The sequence below is a fragment of the Zalophus californianus genome, chromosome 17 (genome assembly GCF_009762305.2).
Source record: "Zalophus californianus isolate mZalCal1 chromosome 17, mZalCal1.pri.v2, whole genome shotgun sequence".
NCBI lineage: Eukaryota > Metazoa > Chordata > Mammalia > Carnivora > Otariidae > Zalophus > Zalophus californianus.
This window is the reverse complement of record NC_045611.1, coordinates 50,746,277-50,770,654: the sequence shown is the minus strand read 5'-3', so window position 1 is coordinate 50,770,654 and position 24,378 is coordinate 50,746,277. Positions and strand designations below refer to the sequence as shown.

The 24,378-nt window shown below is 47.8% G+C and overlaps 1 protein-coding gene, 1 long non-coding RNA gene and 1 other non-coding gene across 3 annotated transcripts; 2 read left to right on the top strand and 1 right to left on the bottom strand.

Moving 5' to 3' along the window:
• Positions 1–3,632: 3,632 nt before the first annotated feature.
• On the top strand, positions 3,633–3,736 carry LOC113936823. The gene has a single exon (XR_003524385.1). It is a non-coding gene; the product is annotated as a U6 spliceosomal RNA (small nuclear RNA).
• Positions 3,737–8,291: 4,555 nt separating this feature from the next.
• On the bottom strand, positions 8,292–10,653 carry LOC113936722. The gene is made up of 3 exons (XR_003524338.1): positions 10,512–10,653; positions 9,401–9,631; positions 8,292–8,348 (listed from the first exon to the last, which is right to left on the bottom strand). It is a non-coding gene; the product is annotated as an uncharacterized LOC113936722 (long non-coding RNA).
• A 9,604-nt stretch (positions 10,654–20,257) lies between these two features.
• On the top strand, positions 20,258–24,070 carry PGLYRP1 (peptidoglycan recognition protein 1). Its single transcript, XM_027619455.2, has 3 exons — positions 20,258–20,571; positions 23,102–23,223; positions 23,823–24,070. Exons 1-3 carry the CDS (start codon positions 20,282–20,284, stop codon positions 23,999–24,001), a joined length of 591 nt encoding a protein of 196 aa, XP_027475256.2. The 5' UTR covers positions 20,258–20,281; the 3' UTR covers positions 24,002–24,070.
• Positions 24,071–24,378: the final 308 nt, after the last annotated feature.

Genomic DNA, 24,378 nt, shown 5'->3' with positions numbered 1-24,378 from the left:
TGTAACCCGCTGTGGTTGTGTTGCCTGGACGGCTTCCCACTGCCCGGTGGGAATTTTCTTCTCCTAGAACATGTTCCTGGAAAGTCTCTGTGCCCTTAGACACAAAATGGAAAATCTCAAAATGTAGTCTGCAAAACTATCACTGAATCATGTACACTTCCAACTGGTAAACTTTACGATGTGTAAACCAGATCCCAATAAAGTTGCTCAAAAGTAGTATAAATTCTATTAATAAGATGAAATCACTTATGTATGAGTTTGTCTTTCTTTTTTGTTTTTAAAGATTTTATTTATTTATTTGAGAGAGCAAGAGAGAGCGCGCACATGAGCAGCAGGGAGGGACAGAACGAGAGGGAGAAGCAGAATCCCCACTGAGCAGGGAGCCTGACATGAGGCTCGATTCCCGGACTCTGGGATCATGACCTGAGCCAAGGCAGGCGCTCAACTGACTGAGCCACCCAGGCGCCCCAAGTTTGTCTTTCTTTACCCTGATGGTCAATAGCAGCACAGAACATATAAGGCTCTTCAGAAATGGTTAAGTATAAATAAAGACAAACACAAATAAACCATTTGTCAGAAACTAGGAAGGGACTGATATTAACCTTACTGTATCCTGCCACATCCTATGGTTTCTCCCAGAAGACACAAGACTTCTGGGTCAGAGACAAAGGATAGCTTTTGCTCCCAGCAACAGGGAGTAACTGGGTACCAGCATGTGCACCTGTCCCCTGAGCCACAGTTCCTACAGGGCAAGGGAGGAGGTCCAGGGGATGCCAGTGGATTGCATTACAGGAGATGAATCTGTATCTGAAGTCAGGAAATCTGAATTTTTCATAATGGGTGGTAAGCCTGCCTGGCTTTTGTCCTTAGGGAAGATCTTACCACTATCTCACAGGACACTAAACAAATCCATCCTTCCCCCTGGAGGGAGATACTCCCTTTTATCTTGCAAGGCTTTAAGGCTATTCACACCACAAACATTCTCAAAAGGGGCCTGTAAGAAAGAACAGTCAGTACCTCCTGGCAAAACAATATTAAAACAAAGAAACACCTACAGTGGTACGCCCCAAATGTGACCTGGTTTGGATCTTTGAGGCTGCTTAAAATCGAGTGATTCCCGGATGCCTCCAGGATGAAACCCAATCCAACCTGCCCAGCACATCCAGCAAGGTCCTTCCTGATCTGCCTTGCTTGTTCTCCAGCACTGTCTCCTTCTCCAGCACCACTCGCCTCCACCAGGCACCCCAACACTCACTCCCCACTGTTCCCCAAACGGGCTTCCAAGCCTGGCTCACCTGCGGGTCTCTGCTTGATGCCTCACCCCCCCACCCCCCTACCCCCCCACCCTTCATCTGAGTCATTCAATCCTCTTTCAGGGCTCCGCTCAGGCAGCCCCTCCTCCCCATCCTCCAAGTGCTGCCAATTCCCCCCACTGATAAAGAATAAGGATCCAGGGGCACCTGGGTGGCTCAGATGGTTAAGCGTCTGCCTTCGGCTCAGGTCATGATCCCAGGGTCCTGGGATCGAGTCCCGCATCAGACTCCCTGCTAGGCGGGGAGGCTGCCTCTGCCTCTGCTTCTACCTTTGCCTCTGCCTCTGCCTCTCTCTCTCTTTCTCTGATTCTCATGAATAAATAAATAAACATCAAAAAAAAAAGAAGAAGAAGAAGGATCCAGGGGCGCCTGGGTGGCTCAGTGGGTTAAGCGACCAACTCTTGATTTCGGCTCAGGTCAGCATCTCAGGAATGTGACATAGAGCCCCTGCCTCGGGCTCCGTGCTGGGCGTGGAGCCTGCTTAAGATTCTGTCTCTCCCTATCCCCTTCCCTTTCCCTCCCCTACTCCTGCGCGCTAGGTAGGCACGCTCTTCATAAATAAATAAGTAAGAACGAACGCATTCTATCTGTCCCCCTTAGTGCCCATGCTTAACACTATCATTTTGCTTATCGGGCAGGTGGAGACTGCCCTGGTTATTTGCCCAACCCGGGTTCCTTTTAAATTTTCAAAGGCAGGGCACCTGGGTGGCTCAGTCGGTTAAGCAGCTGCCTTCCGCTCAGGTCACGATCCCGGAGTCCTGGGATCGAGCCCCACGTCAGGCTCCGTGCTCAGTGGAGAGCCTGCTTCTCCCTCTCCCTCTGCCTGCTGCTCTGCCTATTTGTGCTCTCTCTCTATTTCTGTCAAATAAATAAAATCTTAAAAAAAATAAATTTTCCAAGGCAAACTTCCAGCTGATGCTTTTTTAAAAATTAAAAATAAAAATTGCACTCCCTTCCTTTGACCTCCATCCCCATCTGCACTCCTGAGCCCCATGTTGTTACCAATTTCTGGCGTTAGCCTCTTCATCGTTTTAAATAATATGCTTATAATTCTCTTTGATGATTTTAGGGACCTGACTCTACCATTCACAAGCTGTGGGATTTTTTTTGTTGAATGACTTAGCGTCTCAGAACTTCAGCGTGCTCTTTGCATACAAGGAAATAATCACACTTCCTCTAGCTGGTACTTAAAGTATTGAATAAAATAAATGCATTTGTAAATACCATGGAAACTGGGGACTCCAGCATATTCCTTATGATCCAAATTGAGTCCATTTCCAGAAACATTTTGGATAGAAATGTTTCAGGACATAAGAACTTGGATTCTTTTTTTTTTTCAGATTTTTTTATTTTGGGGGGGTGCCTGGTGTCAGTAGAGTGTCCAACTCTTGATCTCAGCTCAGGTCTTGACCTCAGAGTCCTGCGTTCAAACCTCGCACTGGGCTTAAAACGTGGGCCTCGAACTCACAACCATGAAATCAAGAGTCACATGCTCGGGTGCCTGGGTGGCTCAATCGTTAAGCGTCTGCCTTCGGCTCAGGTCATGATCCCAGGGTCCCGGGATTGAGTCCCACATCGGGCTCCCTGCTCAGCGGGAAGCCTGCTTCTCCCTCTCCCACTCCCCCTGCTTGTGTTCCTGCTGTCTCTGTGTCTCTCTGTCAAATAAATAAATAAAATCTTTAAAAAAAAAAAAAAGAGTCACATGCTCCCCAGACTGAGCCAGTTGTGTGCTCCAGCTTTTTTGGGTTTTTACTGGCTGAATCTACCAGCCTTGCTTTTTTTTTTATTTTTATTTTTTAAAGATTTTATTTGTTTATTCATATGAGAGAGAGAGAAGCAGAGGGAGAAGCAGGCTCCCAAGGAGCAGGGAGCCCGATGTGGGACTCGATCCCAGGACCCTGGGATCATGACCTGAGCCGAAGGCAGACGCTTAACCATCTGAGCCACCCAGGTGCCCTCCAGCCTTGCTTCTTGACTGACAAGAGGTTTCATGAGCTTTCTATGAAGATAATTTAATTATACAGAGGTTAATTCTTCTACTAATGACTTTTATGATTTGGCTTTATAGTCAGTTGTACTGTTTATCTAGAACATTCTCCTTCTTGTGGCCAGAAATTCCTTGCTTGTAGGTTCAGAATTATGAATGAAGTACCCAGCTAATTCATTTAGAAGACAGGAATGTAATTCTTCCAGGTCTGTGGTCCCTTCAGCTGTTTTGTGTAAGTGAGTGTGCGTCTCCAAGGTTGGGTCTCCTGTTGGGGTGGCATGCGCACAGGGAGATATTGTGGAAATCTGCACATGCAAATACCAACCCACACAGCGCTGGCTTGGACAGCACATACACTAAAACTGGAAGGATACAGAGATTAGAATGGCCCCTGTACAAGGATGACTTGCAAATTTGTGAAGCGTTCCATATTTAAAATAAACAAATAAACAAAAGCAAAAAACATATACCAACCCACACAGACTCCTGCCAAATTAGGGGAGAAGGGCTTATTTATATGCATGTATCCTCAGACTATAACAGCCCTCCAGCCCAGTTTTAAGGGTTATCTTGCTTCAAAGGAACATACTCCTTGTTTGCTGACTTAAGGCCCTTTATCTGTAACAGAATTAATTTGCTTTCTTTGAAATTTACAGACTACTGGCCTTGGGCAATAAGGGACCAGAACTTTTCCAGGCCACAGAGGCCAGCAAGTCAGCTTGAAGCCCCCTGGGCTTTCTGACCCGCCCAAAACTCTTTTAGCAAAATGTTTCTTTTTAAGGTCATACACATGACTTTACCGGCCTCCCTTTGCATATCTGTAAATCTTGCCCACCTTTGCAGAAGGAACAGAGTACTCTTGCACAACACCTGGGTATGGAGAAATCAGACCTTCTTGTGCAACCCGCCCAAACCCTGGGCACCAAGAAACCAGAATTTCTTGCACAACCTCCCAGCACGGAGGTAACTCAGTAGCTGGTATCATGCAGTCTGCACGTAAGCCAGAAATGTCACAGACCCCTATGCTCCCTTAACTGATTAAACCCCTTTAAAAAACTCCAGACCAGGGGCGCCTGGGTGGCCCAGTCCTTAAGCATCTGCCTTCGGCTCAGGTCATGATCCCAGAGTCCTGGGATCCAGCCCTACATCGGGCTCCCTGCTCTGCGGGAAGCCTACTTCTCCCTCTCCCACTCCCCCTGCTTGTGTTCCCTTTCTCGCTCTGTCTCTCTCTGTCAAATAAATAAATAAAATCTTAAAAAAAAAAAATCTCCGGACAAGGCAGAAACCTCGGAGTTGGCCTTTGAACAAGAGCCCACCTTCTCCCCAGGTGGCTGGCCTCCTGAATAATGCTCCTCTTCCTTCGCAATCAAAACTCATCTCTTGCGTATTGACCTTTCCAGGGAAAGGCAGCCAAACTTGGGTTTCAGGAACAAGACCACTCCCACTCAATATTGCTCATGCGCTTAGAGAGGGGAGGGAGGAGTCCCTCCCACCAACAATGCACATCTACAAGGATGTAAATAAAGCCTCTGCTTTCTTGCTCTTTCCCCTTCCCGATCTTTTCCCTGTGCCGTGGGGAGGCAGCCACCAGGAAACAGAGGGGCGCACCTAATAATATCCCCTGTATTTTTCTCCTCATACAAATAACGCTAATGGTGACAGTAAAATCCTAGGAAGAAGCGTGGATGGAGCGTTCCTTTGGACAAGACACTCTATAATCTGATGCCTTGCAGTCTGTTTTATGAATTCCGGAAGTCTATCCCATGGTTCCCTATTCCTTTCTGGTTCTCTCCAGCGGAGTTTCTGCAGCCCCTGCTCTTCTTCTAGATCATGCCACAACTCCCAGCATTTCCCACAAATGAGTCTGAAAAAGACACACAGGGTGGGTCTGGAGGTCCCTTGCAGGGGGAGTATAGGGACCCCTTGAAACCTCCAGGGCAGGGCAATATGGGAAGTCTAGAAAAAGTGGGTGTCTGGCAGGTGACTTGACAAGCAAGCGTTTCCAGCTGGGTTTCCCCTAGCGGCCTTCAGAGAAAGGCACTTGCTAGAGTCACCACTTTGAGCGTATCCACAGTCGCATCGACCCTGAGGTTTGGAGATAGCTGGGAAGGTTGCGGCCAGATGGAGCTAGTTTAGCCACATTTCTTGATGGGCTTTTGTCTTACACAGAACCCTGAGTCTTCACGCCCCTTCCCCTTTTAAAGATTTTATTTATTTATTTTATTTGCGAGAGAGCAGGGGGCGGCATGCCCCTCCCCTTTCAGCAGCTCAGCCTCCTCTGTCATCCTGTGAGTCCAGTAGGTTCCCCAGGTGGGGGGTAAGGGTGTCTATCAAAGTCCCAGTATAAAGTCCCAGACCCAGCTCTGGGGCTGCTCTGCCCTCAGTTGCTCTGGAGCCGAGAATCGAGAACCATGGTGCCCAGGATCTTTGGTAAGGATCCATGGGGCACTCAGGTCCCAAGCTTCTGTCTTGTCACATCCCTAATGTACCTCTGAACCTCAAATGTAATGCTCTCTCGCCTGTTCAATTCTTGGCTTCCTATTTGGTAATCATCCCCAGGGGATCTCTGACTGCACCTCAGTCTCTCCCCTGACCTGCAACTGTTAGACCCAGCCCTTCCCGGAGCCCTCCCTGCCACCCCAAGTCCGTGTCAACATCCACTCTGAGATGTGGCCCACAGTGAATGCAGCTCAGTGACCATCTTCTGTACCCTGGTGCTGATACTCTCTCCATCATTCTCATGCCGCTCTGCTTCTCAGCTGCCGCCTTCCATTCTGAACTCCTGAGCTCAGGCTCGGAAGGAGTCGCAGGTGAGAGCAGATGTAGTGTGGAGGAAGGAGATGGTACCATGGATGGAGGTGGGGGCTCCAGAGGTCCTAGTCTGGTCCCTGGAGCCCATTCTGCAGTGACTCCCCCAGACACAGGACCGTGGCTGTGCCAGCCAGCGCCCACGAGTGAGGACCAGATCTACAACCCCTTGCGGCAGTGCTGTGATGAGGGGACCATCCCACTCTTGAACCTGACCCGCCTCTGTGGCCCCAGCTGCCCTTTTCTGACCTTGCTTCCAGCATTGCTGCCTTAAGCCCTTGGGCTTTCAGAACCAGGCTGTTAGGGCGCCTGGGTGGCTCAGTTGGTTAACCGGTCTGCCTTCAGCTTGGGTCATGATCCCAGGGTTCTGGGATAGAGCCCCCTGTCGGGCTCCCTACTCAGCGGGGAGTCTGCTTCTCCCTCTCCCTCTCCCTCTGCAGCTCCCCGTACTTGTGCTCTCTCTCTCTCTCTCTGTCAAATAAATAAATAAAATATATTTTAAAAATATATTACTTTTTATGCCCTTAAAATCTCTATTAAAATACACATTTGCTAGGGCAAAAAAAAAAAAAAAGAGAGAGAGAGAGAGAGGCAAACCAAGAAACGGACTGTTAACTATAGAGAAGAAACTGCTGGTTAGCAGAGGGGAGGTGGGGTGGGGAGTTGGGGGAAATAGGAGATGGGGATGAAGGAGCGCACCTGTCATGATGAGCACCAGGTGTTGTATGGAAGTGTTGGATCACTATATTGTACACCTGAAACTAACATTACACTGTATGTTAACAAACTGGAATTTAAATAAAAACTTTTTTAAAGGACTAAAATAAAGGTTTTTCCTTTAAAATTATTTTATGACTTATTAAAATCAAAGAGGAACTTCTGCTTCAGGAAAAATGGAGTAGACACATTTTTCTCTGTTCTTCTTGTCAGATAAAGCCAAAAGTCCCAGACATTATCTAGAAAGCAAACACAAGGGGACTCCGAAAGGCGGAGAAAAGAAGGCATGACACAATCATAAATTCCGCAGGCTTCCTTCAAGCATCATATACCCCAGAGATGCAACTGAAGAAGCCAGCGACCCAGAAATACCAGTGAAAGGAGATAAACAAAACCCTCCAAAAGTTTTCTCTCTCTAGCCAAAGGACCAGGAAAGGGGCAACCTAGAGAGACATATACTTTTAGACAGTAACTGCTCTACTCCAGGAAAATATCAAAGAACTGTGGCCGCACCCCCACCCCTGGCAGCAAAGGACAAGTGAAGAACCAAGAGTCACCTCACTTGCCCATAAGGAGGAACCCCAACTCCCCTTCAGGGATGTTGTTGCATAAGATGGAGGGGAAGGCCCCCTCCACCACTGTTATGGTGTCAGGATTTTATCTAATATAACCCAAAGGGCGCAGGGGTGGCTCAGATGGTTAAGCGTCTGCCTTCGGCTCAGGTCACGATCCCAGGGTCCTGGGATCGAGTCCCGCATCGGGCTCCCTGCTCCTTGGGGAGCCTGCTTCTCCCTCTGCCTCCCTCTCTCTTTCTCTCTCTCTCTCTGTCTGTCTCTCATGAATAAATAAATAAAATCTTAAAAAAAATAATATAACCCCCCCCAAAATTTGTATTCAACAGCTTGGTTGATTATAATATTTTCCTAGCTTGCTCATCTGCAAATTGATGACATCCTTAAAATGTATATTTGAGCAACTTCATTTTTGATTTATATAAAAATGCGAAGTCACACACGGTTATGATAATATTTAATTTTTAGAATTAGCCTCCTGCTGATCCAACTGCATGAGGCTCCTGCCAATATTTTGTAGTCCCCGACAGCATTGCAAATTTCAGCTAAGTCCATTTTGAATGTGAATTTCAGTACTTCTGGAGCTGATGATTCTCTCAGGACAACTTCTCTAAAAATATTTAACTTTACAAATCAGTTCTGTGTAGTATGGATTTATTCAAATGCAAATATATCCAAGGGTATTTTGATGTTTCACCTGACATTTCTTGTAACTTGTGGAGTTGTCCAAGAAACCAAATGGGGCTTCCTAATTTATATATAACTCAAAATATTATGTGTTTCATCGCTGTATCTTCAATTACAAGGAAAAATGATTTTTAAAATTACCTTCCTTGAAGGGCACCTGGATGGCTCAGTCGGTGAAGCATCCTGCTCTTGATTTCGGCTCAGGTCTTGATCTCAGGGTTGGGAGTTCAAGCCCCGCGTTGGGCTCCATGCTGGGCATGGAGGCTATGTTTAAAAAAAAAAAAAAAAAGAATAGATTTATTAAACATTTTATGAAGGCAAAATTTTGGATAGGGTCATTTGAATATGATTTTCCTTGGGTTTTGTTTTTTGGGCTTTTTTTGTAGGGGGAGGAAGGGTCTGTGTTCCATAGTGCCCAGTACCCTAACCACAAGCATGGTGGACCCATTGGTCACTCACCACTTGAGGAATTTTCCTTTGTTTTCTTCTGATTTTTTTTTTTAATATACAGTGAACTTTGTCAAGTGCCTTTCTGTGTCTTTTGAGACCATCATACAATATTCTTCTTTACCTTGTTGCCACGGCAAACTATACCGATCAGGGTTTTTTCAATGATAAATATAGTCATTGCACTTAATGTTATTTTCTTAGAAACCAAATCATCAAATTCCTTAGTGTTGTATCAAACAGCAACAATATCAGTTCAAATTAGAGGAAATAATACATGCCAATACCAGCTTCCGACAACAAAAATAAGGAAGTTTCAGGTCCCAAAGTTTGGCTAATTGAGGTCAGGAAATCATCGGAAAATTTAAGAGTATATTTTATTGTTCTGCACAGTGAAGGAAAGCAGAAAAGACTGCTGTGTTCTGTTCCACCACAAGATCACCTCTACCCCTTTATTTGCTAGAAGCACTAGCTTGAAGAGGTCCTGGCACATTCCAGTTATAATTTTTCTCCCACGAACAATTGTCTCATATTTGCAGTATATTGAAGAAAATATTGTCTCGTGAGTCTTTTCTGTTCTTTTTAGTTTCAACCACTAAGAGTCCCAGGTACTTTGGGAGAATCCTGGTGTGCTGGGTGGTGTGCTGCATGCATCAAAAATCAAATTTGGGGGGAGCCCAGCTGGCTCAGTCAGTAGAACGTGTGGCTCTTGGTCTCAGGGTCGTGAGTTCGAGCCCCACATTGACACAGAGATGGCTTAAAAATAAAATATATATATATATATATTTTTTTTTAATCAAGTTTTATATTCTGAAAACACTCTTAAATACATACGCACGCCAGGGATGTGGAGCTCAGATCTCTCTTACCGGCACTTTGACATTTGAAGAACGTGTGTGATGGAAGTTTCACGTTAATTCTGGTTTGTTCCTTCTTCTTCAGCTGCTGTGCTTCCTTTTCCATGTTTTTTGTTGTTCTGTTGCTCTCTTTTCTCCCTTTGCTATTTTCTGCTGCCTCAGAACATCTGGTGGCCAGCTCGCATCTTCTTGCCACGCCCTGGTATTTGCTCACTAGGCATCTCTGTCACCTAAATCAGGAAACTGATGGGGAAAAGCCAAATCTTGTGGAGCTGCCAATCAACCAGAGAAACTGTCTGGGAGGCCAGAGTTTAATGGCTCATTCCCCTACTCTTCCTCCTCCCGCTCCTTCTCCCCCCTCCTGCTTCTCCTGTTCTTTCCTCCTCCTTCTCCTCCTTCTTTATTTAAAAGTAATCTCTACACCCAACGTGGCACTCAAACTCACAACCCTAAGATCAAGAGTCCCATGCTCTACCAACTGAGCCAGCCAGGCGCTGCATGACGCACTCTTCCTAATAATGATTTTCTGTGTTTTCCTTATAGTCGTTGTCTCGTCCTTAAAACAGTTGGGTCCCAGTTGTTCCAAAATATTTTGTGCTGCGGCCACATTCCCACCTCTCCTTCGGTCTTTACCCCTGTGGGTGCCTCTCCCTCTCAAGCAGCCCACCCTTCATCATCTGTCTGCTTAGGAACTAATGAATTAATCAACTCCAGTTGCAAAATTATTTGATGGCCACATAATTTCCATCCTCTGCCAGATCTGCAATATCGATCTCCTCAGGAACGAGAATCCTTCCTTGAGGCAGCTGTAAACTTTAAGTCATGGAATCTCTGACGGCATGGTGGAAATCACAACTGGCCCTTCCCCTCCACGCTGCTACGGGTCGCTCCAGACATAAGACATTCATGCTTCACTGACTTTGGGTTTTGAGTGTTAAGTACACCCAGAGCTGCTGGGTTAAATCTCATTTGATCTCGTTGGATTCTGTCTGTTAGTACTTTGTTAAAGGATTTTTGCATCTATTTTTGTGAGGGATATTGGTCTGTGATTTTTTCTTTTTCTGGAAAATCTTTCTTTCTGGCTTTGGTATCTGGATTACACTGGTCTCATAAAACAACTTACCTCTGTTTTCAGAAAGCGTTTGTATGAAACTGTTCTTTATTCTCTGAATGTTTGAATCCACCAATAGAACTGTCAGGGTCTGGGATTTTGCTCTCCTTTACAAATTATTCTGTAATTGTTTCATAAAAGTTGGCAGAAGGCATAAAACACCTGGATTGGAGAAAAAGGACTTTGGTATTCAGAGCATATTGAAAGGAAGAGTATTAGCATATCTGTGTTGATTCATCTCCCCGTACCCCCGCAGGTACCACGGGGCATGCAGAGGGAGTCAGAGGTTGCCCTGCATGCCTGGGGTTATATCACAACTGAAGAACACGGAGCTTCAGGAATCCACCACTTTTATAAGAGCAGGAAGCAAGCCTCCTCTTTATCTGGGAGGAAATGTTACCTTACCCTTCAGGGCTGCTGGCTGTAACCACCATCCTAAGAAGTGGCCTGGATAAACAGCCATCAGGGCTTGGATTCCTGTCGCGCCCAGCAAGAAAGTACAGGGATGCTCAGCTCCTACTGTGGGTTGCCTCTCTCTGGAGGCTCGAAGGGATAATTCGTTCTATGCGTTCTATTTGTTCCTCTGGCTTCTGGTGGGGATGCTGGTACCTCCGGCTGTGCCTCCATTGTTCCAATCTCTGCCTCTATCTCTGCATGGCTTTCTCTTCTGTCTCTAGTCAAATATCTCTCCCCTTCCCCCTTCTAAGTGTGATTGTATTTAGAGCCTACCTGGATAATCCAGGAAAATCTCCCCATCTCAAGATCCTGAGCATAATCACACCCCCAAAGACGTTTTTGGGGGTCGTTTTGCCACGTAAAGTAACACTCACAGGTTCCAGGCATTAGGACATGGGTATCTTTGAGGAGGACCACTTTTCAGCCTACCACATCCATTTTGTTACACAACCTTTCAAAGATACAGTAAATGCAACAGTCCTAATCAGTCGAGAGGTTGAAACAAGAAATTAGTAAAAGTCTATCTGATTTATGGAGTGTCAAAGGGTAGAAGAATTTGATAAGAGGGCTGATCCTAGGTAAGGCCAGATCCAGAGGCTCAGCAATATTATCACAGACTCTCAGTCTCTTCTCCGCCTTCCAAAGAGTTGACCACACTAATTGTGGCTTCCCTCATGGTTGAAAACTGGCTTCCAGATGTCTCCATGTGTATAGTTAAAGACCTCCAACAGTGTCTGCTATCTTCCACTCCCTCCCCATCTCTGCTCCCCAAAATGACCTCTTAAAAATGCAAAGTGGTGGGGCACCTGGCTGACTCAGTCCGTGGAGCAGAACTTGAGGCTCTTGATCTCAGGGTTGTGAGTTCTAGCCCCACAGTGGGTGTGGAGATTACTTAAAAATAAAAAACCTTTAAAAAATAAAAATAAAAATGCAAAGTGGGTTAGTATCACTCCTTACATGCTCTTTTGTGGCTCCCCAGTGCTCACAGCATGAATTCAGACCCCTATGAAACCAGACAAGTCCCAGGGTAGTCTGGTTCTGCTGAGCTGGCTCCCCACACATGCTGGTCCTTCCCACCCCAGCAACAACAACCTTCTTGTAGCCCCAGAACATCACCCCGCAGCTTCTCTTCTCCATACCTTTACTCACTGGCTGGTCCCTCTGACAGAACAGCCCTCTCCTCTCTGCACCCTGGCTGATTGTGCCTACAGGTGCTGTGTGATCAACATAAAACTCAGTAACTCTGGGCTTAGTTCTTCATGGTGTGGTTGCCATTGCTGTTATTAGGAGCAAACCACTCCCTGGGACAGGCAGGCCCCCAGAAAAATCACAGAACAGGACCATTTCGAGGCTAAGAGGCTGTCCTATTACTATTTTTTTTTAAAGATTTTATTTATTTATTTGAGAGAGAGAGAACGAGAGGGAGGAGGGTCAGAGGGAGAAGCAGACTCCCCGCTGAGCAGGGAGCCCGATGTGGGACTCGATTCCAGCACTCCAGGATCATGACCTGAGCCAAAGGCAGTCGCTTAACCAACTGAGCCACCCAGGCGCCCTGTCCTATTACTATTAAGATTGGGGAAAAGCGTGCCAAGGAGGGTGGGGCCAGATGGGGACGGCGCGCCCTCTGGCGGTGAAAGGGGGGAACGGCGGAGAAGGATGCCGCGCCTTTTCCCAGCGCCAAAACCAAGCCCAAGGGCAGAGCTGATGATGATGCTCCTTGGGGGCCTGCTACCTGTCAGGCCTAACGCTAGCCGCGCCACGCACGTGAAATATAGTATATCTGGAGTTATTTTAAAGATTTTATTTATTTATTCATGAGAGATTCATTTTATTATTTATTCATGAGAGACAGAGAGAGGCAGAGGGAGAAGCAGGCTCCCAAGGCCCGATGTGGGACTCGATCCCAGGACCCTGGGATCATGACCTGAGCCGAAGGCAGACGCTTAACCATCTGAGCCGCCCAGGCGCCCTGGAGTTATTTTAAACAGTTATGAGTTTCTTTTTTACTGTGTGTCTTCCCCACTAGAAAGTGTGTAAAGGGACTCTTGTTTTATTTACCACTGAATCCCCAGCACCTGCAACAGGCCTATATCCCTCCCCCCCTAGAGCGGGGAGCCTGCTTCTCCCTCTGCCTGCTGCTGCCCCTGTTTGTGCTCTCATGCTCTCTCTCTCTGGCAAATAAGTAAAATCTTTTTTTTTTAAGATTTTAAATTTTTTTAAAATAAAAATCTTTTTTTTTAAAAGAGGAACAAGAACAAAAAGGTATTAATCACATGACTTAATCCCAACTGACTGACAGATTCAACAAATGTGGGAGAAAGTTGTCCCCTTCCCCCACCTCCCCACCTCCCCTCCAACAGCCCAGAGTGAACCATGGTCTCTGGCAGGAAAAACAAATCCATTTTGAAAGTGCACAGTCACTTGGTGTGGACTGTTGCTTTGTACATATCCTTCTATGTTGTCTTTTTGAAGCTGTTTTTGTGAAGACACAAAGACATATTTTGCCTAGCAGCTGTTAGCTGAATGTATAACTTTTCAATATTTTGTAATAGGGTATATAGGCCTCCATCTGTACTCTTTTTTTAAAAGATTTATGTATTTATTTGAGAGAGAAAGAGAGAGAGCACAAGTGGGGGGAAGGGCAGAGAGCGGGAGGAGCAGACTCCCTGCTGAGCATGGAAACCCATGTGGGGCTTGATTCCAGGACCCGGGGATCATGACCTGAGCTGAAGGCAGATGCTTAGCTTAACTAACTGAGCCACTCCGGTGCCCAGGGGCTTCATCTGTGCTCTTGTCCGGGGGTGGGGGGATGCATCTGAGGGGCAGCCCTGATGCTTACAACAGCTCTCTGAGGGAGGAACTGTCCTTAAATACATTTCACCGACGGAGAAACTGAGGGTGGCTTAGAATGTGATCTTCACATGTATCTATCACCAGCTATATGCAAGGAATTGGGGATATAATGGTATGCAAGAGGGGGAAAATGGTAGCCCCTTTCTTGTCATTAAGTGGGGTGATGATACATCCTGGTTGTTTGGGACAGTCCTTGTATGTCTACTGACCCAGCAATAGCTCCCTCTTTCTCTCTCAAGTGCCACGATCTGGACAATACTTATAAACCTCACTGTATAGTAGGAGAGACAGAAATTCATCAAAGAATTGCACAGGTAAATTAATAACTACGCTTGTGATAAATATGAAGGAAAGGACATGATGTGGGGAAGCAACTAGGGGAATTCGTCACCTCTGAGGAGGTGACAAGGAAAGAAAAGTGACAGTTAGGATGGGACAAGTGAGGGGGATGAGCATTCCAGGCTTGGGAATGTCAAGGGAAAAAATGAAGATCCTGCATTGTGTTTTAACCTTGTCTTTGCTATAATCAGCATTTAATTTGACTTCTTTCATTGTTGATACAACAAAGAAAACCAGTGTTTTTTGCTAACTGCAAGATAATCTGAGGAGTTTTTATAATGGCTGAATTAATTACAACGAGATCAAAGAAAGGCAGTTGATGAATTAAATATTTAAAAATTCAACTTCCTAGGGCGCCTGGGTGGCTCAGTTGGTTGGGCGACCTCCTTCGGCTCAGGTCATGATCCTGGAGTCCCGGGATCGAGTCCCGCATCGGGCTCCCTGCTCGGCAGGGAGTCTGCTTCTCCCTCTGACCCTCTTCCCTCTCGTGCTCTCTATCTCTCATTCTCTCTCGCTCAAATAAATAAATAAAATCTTTAAAAAAATAAAAATATAAATATAAAAATTCAACTTCCTAAAATGTACAGGGAGTAGATCTCATTTCCTATTTAGAAAAATACACTAGTAATACAGTCTCAGGACTAAAGATAATATAACAATTACCCATTGAAGCTCTTGTAAATGCTCACAAGGGCATGTCTCAATTTTAAGCTGACAAGATACAGAATAAATACAATTCTAACAAGGGAAGACTTCATACCACTTGACTAACGATTATATTCTTAGTATCGGCAATCTGATGTGTAAATGTCCCTGTCTTTTTTTTTTAAAGATTTATTTATTTATTTTGAGAGGGTGAGAATGAGAGAGAGAGAGTACATGAGAGCGGGGAGGGTTAGAGGGAGAAGCAGGCCCCTCGCCGAGCAGGGAGCCCGATGCGGGACTCGATCCCAGGACTCCAGGATCATGACCTGAGCCGAAGGCAGTTGCTGAACCAACTGAGCCACCCAGGTGCCCTAAATGTCCCTGTCTTTTTACAAAAGGTGAGCTGAGTGTTTTGTAATCTTAAAGGTAAGGTACAAAGGTCCCGAATTTCTTAAGCTTCCTCTATTTAAAACTTGTATATACTGCAAAGAAAGTCCCCTGGGAACAGGGTATCAAAGTATCCTCAAGGGCAGCGAGAAGGGCAGGGAAAGCTAGGTGACTCAGGAAGAGGGTCTCAGGAGTGAGCCAAGTGAGGCTAGGTTGACGGCAGGCCATGGTGTGGTGCTTGGGACTCATCCTAAAAGTCACGAGAAGCCACAGAAACTGTGACTCACTTTTGAGGGTGACCTGACCAGATCTGAGCTTTAGCCTCATAGGAGCCAAGGTGCATGCTGGAAAGTCACCAATGAGTTGGGAGCAAAATTCAGGTGCAAGAAGATGGTGACTGGACCAAGGCAGGGAGAGTGGCAATAGATAGGAGCAGTCTAATTCACAAGATATTTAGGCGATAACAGCAACATGACTTGGGGACGAACTGGATATTTATGAGTCATTCAGGATTTATTGAGCACCTGCTATGTGCTCGGCTTGTTTTGGGCACTGGAAACAAGAGGAGAGAGAGTAGAGGTCGGTCAAGGATAGTGTTCTCACACATGGCTTTTGTAAGTGGAAGACAATCATGGCATTCCTTTAGACAGGGACTCTTGGAAGAGGGCTGATTATGGAGGAGCAAATCATAAATCATTTTGGGAATCTTGCATTTGAGGTCCCTGTGGGACATCCAAGTATCGATGTCAAGTAGGCAGGTGGATACACGGATGCAGAATTCATCTGAAAGCTCCAGGCTGGACATAAAAATCTGTAAGTCATCTGCATTTCAGTAGCAGCTGAAGCCATGACCTGGATGAAATCACCCAGCAGAACAAGTATCTAGGGATGGTCAAGGAAGGAAGAATGAGTCAAAAAGGGAGAGAAAAAGACCAACTAGAGAAGCAGAAGGAAAATCAAGACAGTCTTATGACACAGAGGCTGAGGAAAGTGAACATTTCAAGAGGGATGTGGTCAGGTATGTCAAATGCCACCTAATTGCCCAAGGTCATCCAGCTAATGAGTGGCAGGGCTGAAATTCAAAAGCCAGATCTAGCTATTTAATAAACAGCGCCAGGACAAATCGCTAGCCATTTGGAAAGAAAATTAAACCCTTACTTCACACCACATGCAATTATAAATTCTAGCCGAGGTAAAAGTCTAAAAGTAAAAACACAAGATAACAATATTTTTTTAAATAGAAAAAGTTTTACAATCTTGGCGTGTTAAGGTCTTCTTAAGGCAGGACAGGAAACACAGAAACCATAAAAGAAAGAAATAATTTTTTAAAAAATAAACTAGAGGAAAATGTTTGCAGTACATTTGACAGACAGTGTTAATATTCCCTATATACAACAACCCAACAGGAAAATTGAGAGATTCAAAGAGATGAGCAGACAGTTCACAAAAGATCGGTGCAAACAGCCATAAATATGTAAAGAGACAACTGCCTCTCTGATGCTTGAAGAAATGCAAATAAAACAATAATGAGACATCATTCCTTGGATGGTGAAGCATTTTAAAACTGATTCCATTACAAGGGAAAAGAAACACTAAAACTTTTTTAGTATGATATTTGGCAATATCTATTAAAAATTTTTTTTAAGTTTTTATTTATTTGACAGAGAGAGACACAGCGAGAGAGGGAACACGAGCAGGCTCCCCACCAAGCAGGGAGCCCGACGCGGGGCTCAATTCCAGGACCCTGGGATCATGACCTGAGCCGAAGGCAGATGCCTAATGACTGAGCCACCCAGGCGCCCCTCTATTAAAATTTTTAATGTAGCTCTATGTCCTGATCTGGGTGCTGGATCCACGGTGTATTCGCGGTGTGAAAATTAACACAGTTCTTCACTCTATTAATTCTATTAACTCTATTTAAAAAGTACACTTGCACATTTTTCTATATGTATGTTATTCCTTAATGCTTTCAAAAAGAACGGAGACATAAAATGTACATACCCAAAGACTCAACAATCCCAGTTATGGGATTCTTTTCTTCATTTTGCAAATTGATAACGAAAAGGTAAACAACCCAATTTATTTTATTTTTTTTTAAGATTTTTTTTTTCTTAAGGCATCTCTACACTTAGTGTGGGGCTTGAACTCACAACCCTGAGATCAAGAGGCATGTGACTCCACTGACTGAGCCAGACAGGCACCTCCAGCCCAATTTTTTTCAAAAATGGACAATGTGGGCGCCTGGGTGGCTCAGTCAGTTAAGCGTCTGCCTTCGGCTCAGGTCATGATCCCAGGGTGCTGGGATTGAGCCCCGCATGGGGCTCCCTGCTCAGCGGGAAGCCTGCTTCTCCCTCTGCCACTTCCCCTGTTTGGGCTCTCTGTCAAATAAATAAATAAAAATATTTTTTTAAAAATGGACAGTGGACATGACAGGCAATCAATAGAAGACAAATCCAAGTGGGCAGAAAACATAGGGGAAAAAAAAATCTCCTGGGTGGTCATAAAAATGCCAGTTAAAGTTACAAAGAGATATCGCTTTACATCCATAAATTTAAGAGGTGATAATGCCCACTTCTGGGGTGCATGGGGGTTCTAATACTTTACTGGTAGAAATATGAATTGTTAACAGCCTCTGGCGGAAAACAATCTGGTAGTAACTATTAAATACGTAGAGTCTTTGACCTAGAAAGTCTATATTTATCAATTATAAGTGCTCCAGTATGTATGGCTGGATGTCTGATAATATTTTGTGCAGCAGGGGGACGGGATGAAGAACAGCAAAGCTTCAAAAAAAAGCAAAGATTCTGTCAAAATGGCAAGCCTATACCATGAAATACTATGTGACTATTATGAAGAATTTAGTTAGAATTAGTTGTGTTCACCTAGAGAGAGGTACATGGGATAGGAGGTCACAAAAGGCAAAGTGATGTGTGTGATTTGATTTTGTTATTTAAAAAAAATATATAGGGGCAGCTGGCTGGCTCAGTCGGTAGAGCATAAGACTCTTGAGCTCTTGATCTCAGGGTTGTGAGTTCAAGCCCCACGTTGGGTGTAGAGATTCCTTAAAAATAAAAAACTCGAAAAAGATAATAAAATAATTACTTAAAAACTAAAAATATATATATATGGTCTTATCTGTTTGTAGGAAGCAGACCATGGTTTAGAACTCCATCTCTGGGTTCCCGGAAGCCTGTGGCTGCTCCCCAGCATCCCCATCTTCTCCCCATATGTGAAAACCTCTCTGGGCCTCGGTTTTCTTGAGTATAAGAGGGGTTAATAATAATGTCTATCTCACAGACCCGTTGGAAGCATGTCAAGTGAAAAAGTGCTTAGCAATGCCTGGTGTGTCATTCCAGATCACAGATGTAAGCATGATCTCCGGAGCATGGACAACACCTTGGAGGAAATCATGCCACAATGTTAGTGAGCACTAGCAGACAGAGCCAGAGGGGAGTGGGACGCAGGGGGTTAACATTTTCTATCAGTTTGACTGGTTACAGCCAGCACGTGTTATTTTTGTAATTTTTTTTTTTAATCCACTAAAGTGGAAGGAAAGGAGAAGAGCAAAGGAGGGAGTCGGCCCTGAACTCACCAGCTGCTCTAAGAAGGAGTGGGAAAGGGGGCGTGGGCAGGGCAGAGGCCCCAGGAGATCTCAAGCCCCTGAGTGGCCCTGGGCAAATGGCTGTCCCTCTCCCGACTTCAGAGTCCCTCCTGTGCAGAATGGAGTTGCCAGTGTCACCCAGTGCAAAAGTAGTCGCTGACTACGAAGGACAGATTTGAGTTTGAGCCCCAGTGGCCCTTATGTGGCACCAGGTGCCAGACCTCTTGGAAGGGCTCGACCTTTATCCACCCACTTAATTCCTTAGTTCACATCAGCCTTCTGAGTCAGGTACTTTATATTATTATCCCCATTTTGTAGGTGGGGAAAACTTGAGGTACAGAAAGCTCACTTGCAGGAGCTCACACACTGGAATGGGGCCAGAATTCAAATGCAGGCAGCCTGGTTCTGAATCCAGGCTGTGGACCACCAGGCCCTACTATGTCCCCCTCTCCCCGCCTCAGTTTACTCAACTGCAAAATGGGCTTCCCACCACTCAACATCTTCAGTTTGCTGCAAGGGTTAAGCGACCGCGGGCTTGGGCCTGGGAGAAGTGGTTTTAAAATAGGAGCTTTTGATTCTTAAATACAGAGATCAAACTGGCAAGAGGAGAAGTGGATGAAAGAGATAAAGGGGATTAAAAGGTACAAACTTCTAGTTATAAAATAAGTCACAGGGGGTGCCTGGGTGGCTCAGTTGGTTGAGCGGCTGCCTTCGGCTCAGGTCATGATCCTGGAGTCCCGGGATCGAGTCCCGCATCGGGCTCCCTGCTCAGCGGGGAGTCTGCTTCTCCCTCTGACCTTCCTCCCTCTCATGCTCTCTCTCTACCATTCTCTCTCTCTCAATAAATAAATAAAAATCTTTAAAAAAATAAAAAATAAAATAAGTCACAGGGATGAAAAGTACAGCATAGGGAACATAGTCAACAAGATCACTACTGCATCGTTTGGGGACAGTTGGGGGCCACACTTATCACGGTGAGCACTAAGTAATGTACAGAACCGTCGAATCACTATGTTATACACCTGAAAATAACATAAAGTTGTATGTTAATTACACTTCAATTAAAAAAAAAAAAGAGGGGGAAGCTTTTGTTACCCCGGTCCCTCCAGGAGAACGACAGGGTAGGGTAGGCCCCCAGCCCCTGTGTTAATGTTCCTGGTGAGTTGTTCAAAGCCCCACTGAAAGGAGAGACAAAGCTGGGCAGGGCGCCAGGCCCTTGCTCTTCCAGAAATCACAGGGTGAGGTGGCCATAGGCCTGTGCACTGCTTCCCACCTAGGAGAGAGTCCCCTTGGCTTTGCCATGGGCTCCCCACTTCCCCACCTCACCACACCACATCCTGTTGCGGTCCTGCCAGAGAAGGAAGTGGAATCTGGGGTCCAGTGTGACCTGCCCATCCTGCCAGGATGTGAAGCAAGGCCCTCCCCACTGCCCGGCCCCAGCAGATAAAGGCGGCCTGGGCCAGCGGCGAGCTCCTAGCCGTCCCTGCGGGCCTCACCTGCCATGTCCGCCCCTTGTGCGCTGCTCGCCTGGGCCCTCCTGGCTCTCCTCGGACTTGGGCTAGGAAGGCCTGGAGAAGACCCCCCAAACCCCTTCTGCCCCATAGTGCCCCGGAGAGAGTGGATGGCCCCGGCGTCCAAGTGCGCCAAGAAGTTGAAACTGCCCGTGCGCTACGTGGTGGTGTCGCACACGGCCGGCAGCCCCTGCAACTGCCCTGCCTCGTGCCTGGAGCAGGTCCAGAACGTGCACAACTACCACACGGGGGTGCTGAACTGGTGTGACGTGGGCTACAAGTGAGTGCGGAGGGGAGGCAAAGGCCGGAGCCCTAGCGGGTGGAGGGAAAGGTGTGCAGGCCAGAGGAACAGCCGGCGGATCTAGAGCCCCCTGGCTGACAGCCCCCGCCGCTTAGGCAGCGTCTGCGCGGGCTTGCTTTCTCCCCAGGGCGGGCAGAGAGGACTGCGCGTGTGAACGCGGCACGCAGGTGCTAGGAAGAAGGGAAAGGGCTGAAGTCCAAGCTCGGCTCCCCGGAGGAAGGGACAGAGTACCAACACAAAAGAAAGAGCCCTCTACACTGGAGTCCCTTCATAAAGTCTGCCGCCCCTGTTGGGAGGCAGACAAGCAGGCGGGTTCAGCGCGGGGGTGGGGGTGCGGTCCAGTCTCAGCTCTGCTTGTTGCTGGCTGAGACCTGGGGCAGGGTCACGAACGCTCTCCCCACTTTGGTTTCCTCTCCCTCCTCTGCCCCCACCGGGTCACTAAGTCAGCCAATACATACATGCAAAGCCCTTAGGACACCACCGGGCATGCAGTGGGAACCCCCAAGTTCATGGGCTCTTGCCCTTAGGCACTTACTATGTGCCAGGCCCCGCCCGGGTGCTGGGATGGGGGAGGCATGAACAGTGCAAACCTGGCCCAATGGGATTTAAAGACCAACGGGGAAGAACAAGTGGGAAACAAGCAAAGGCAACCAGATGAATTCAGAGGGTGATGGAAGCAATAGGGCGGGGCGGGGGGGGGGGGCGGAGACTCAGGTGGCTTTGGGTTGGGGGCCCAGGCTTCGACAAGAGTGGTAAGCTGAGGGTCCAGCCGGGGTAAAAGCTATGAGGGCAAGTGGGAGGGTCACGCCTGAAGGGCAGAGGTCAGGATGGCTGGAGGGAGCTGGGAGGAGTGACATGAAACGAGGAGGACCGGATCGGCAGGGACCACGGTAAGGAAGACGGGAGCCATGGGAGGGATGTGAGCCTGCTAGGTGGGAGCAGCTCCCCCTGGCGGCTGTGGGGAGAACAGCCTGCAGGTGGGTGACGGCAGAAACAAAAGGCCTGCTAAGATCTGCATCTGGGGGCGGTGCCCCCCAGCTCCCTTTCCGGGATAACAGGCCGCGGCCCCATACAAGGGCTTCCGCAGCGAGTGAACTTTGAACCCTACGGGTTCTCAGACCTTGGTATACACCAGTCACCGTACTGGAAATCCAGGTTCCCGGGTTCCGCCCTTAGAGATGGCTTCCAATAGGGGTGGGGTGAAGCTAGGGAAGCCGATGACCTCATTGGAAGTCTAGACGCCTCCGAGGTATCCCCAGCTCTTCTGGCTCAAGCTTTTACATTTCAAAGGCTCCAAGTTCCAGGCTTTGTCTCCAAGACTCAGGTGCTCCGATGCTTAGGGTTTCCATGAGGTAGTGAAGACAAAGCTTGGCTCCCCAGCCTCTGGCCTCAATCGTCTTATAGAAAAGTAGGCTGAAGTCTCTTTCTCAGATTTTAGGATTTAGAGTCTGATCCCAACATTCTGGATCTTCCTTCTTGTCACATCACATTCTGAGTCTCAGTGTCTTTACTTATAAAAAGGGTTCTTTACTCGACCCACCTGGTGGTGGTGGAGGTTTAAACTAGATGCTTCCATTTCACAAATACACAGGGAGTCCCAGTTGCCTGTGCCAGGTGTTGGGGCTGTGATAAAGCCATAAGCAGCCCAGTCCTGGGGGCCAGCATCACCATAGAATTTCTAGTCTCGTCAGAGCCAGATTCTGAGTTGGGCTTCCTGCGTGGGAGATTCAAGACCCAAAGATTCTTAAGTTCCAACATTCTTTACATCCTTGGTGACTGTGAGAGCAAGAGGGCAGAGACAGCAGATCTTGAAACTCCAAAATGCGGATCTTCTAGTTATTTCCAATGTGCCAAATCAGACTCGCTCCATCAAGGCGTGTCAAGTGAGTCTTAAGGATCTGATGCCAGGGCTGGAAACTTCCAAGAGGCAGATGCTGGGACTCCAGAGTCTGTATCTGGTTATGATGCCAGTCCCTGAGTCCCAGATCCTGTCACTCCGTGTACCCCAGCAGAGGAACAGAAGGCAGAAAGCAGGCTGGGCCAAGGGCAGAAGAGCTTCTCGGAGGAGAGTTCGGAGAGGCAGGGGTCTATGGGGCATGACCTCGGGGACGACAGCAGCACCTGCCCCAGAGGGCTGCCTGAGAGCATTCAGCAAATCAAGAGCTCAACAGATCCTCCCAGGGGCTGGAGGAAGCAAGGAATGGGATCACATGGGTGGGAGTTCCAGGGACCCGGGTGAGCATCCGGACTCTGTCCCTGTCTGGCTGTGTTGTGTGACTATGGGCAGATGTCCCCACCTCTCTGATGCTCCACCTGCAGAATGGGGGCAGTACGAACTCATGGGTGGCCGTGAGGGTGTAGTGCTGTGCCTGGCACGTTGCAGGGGCCAGAGGCATTGGATGACAGAAGAGGGAGGTGTTGGGGGGAATTGTGTGTGAGTAGCAGGGGGCAGGGGAGGGGGGGGATGCCCTCCCTTACTCATCAAGCCACCCCACCCCCACCCCCACAGCTTTCTGATCGGAGAAGATGGGCTCGTGTATGAGGGCCGGGGCTGGGACACCAAGGGCGATCACACAGGCCCCACCTGGAACCCCATCTCCATTGGCATCTCCTTCATGGGTAACTACATGGGTAAGCGTCCAGCTGTTGGCATGGAGGGCCGAACTGCGGTCTGGGGGAAGGCGCCGCGCGGTATGTAGTCCTTGGGAGGCTCTGCCACCTCCAAGCTCTGTGACATCAGGCAAGTTGAGTCGGCTTCTCCAAGCCGCATCTCCTCCTTTGGATAATGACCATTTCTTTGCAACTGCCTGGTTTGGGCCAGGATGAGTTAATCTGCATACAAGTTCTTCGGCCAGTCCGTGGCTCGAAGGAAGTGCCTGATAAACAGCCACCATCATGAGTAGGACCCGGAGGTCTGGGGGCAGAGGAGGGAGGATGGGCTCTAATCTTGACACCTGCTGAGGGCTTAACCTGTGCCAGGCCCTGTTCTGTGAGGGCTTTATGTAAAAGGACTCGTTTTCTTGTCCCACAGCCCTGAGGGCAGGTGCCATCATTCTCTCCTTTCGCAGATGAGGAAACTGAGGCACAGCAGGGTTAAGTCCCTGCTAGGGGACTGGCAGACCCAGTTCTGGGCCCCAGTGGGGCAGGGTGCACAACTGGAAACACGACCCCACACTACCTCTGTCCCTCAAGGAAGCCCCAGCCTAACTCCTGCGTCTGTCTCCCCCCAGAGTGGTCACCTCCAGCCCGGGCCCTCAGGGCGGCCCAGAGTCTGCTAGCTTGGGGTGTGGCTCAGGGAAAACTGAGCCCCACATATGAGGTCAAAGGACACCGGGATGTGCAGCGGACACTCTCTCCAGGCAACCAACTCTATGAGATCATCCAGACTTGGCCACGCTACCACGAGTGAGACCCTATCTCCTACACACCCGGAAACCCCACCGCCTCCCCCTCCAATAAAGGTGCAGCTCAAACTGTGTTCCCGTGTCCCACCCCATGCCTCCCGTCCCTCTCTACCTCCCACAAGACCCCAGCCATTCCCACCCGCCCCGGGCCCAGCACTCTGTCCTCACTGGTGCTCAGAACCCAGAGGCCCCAACCCTGAACCAAGACCCCAGAGATCCCAGCTTGGAAGGAACATCACAGCTCAGAACCCAGGTCTCAGGCCAGAGCGCAGGAATCAGCACCAAGTTGGCCCAGATGTCACTGACGGCAGCTCAGGGGTCCTGTGGGGCCGTGAACCATGCTCCAAGACACCCCTTCTCTACCACTCGGCCAAAGATATCC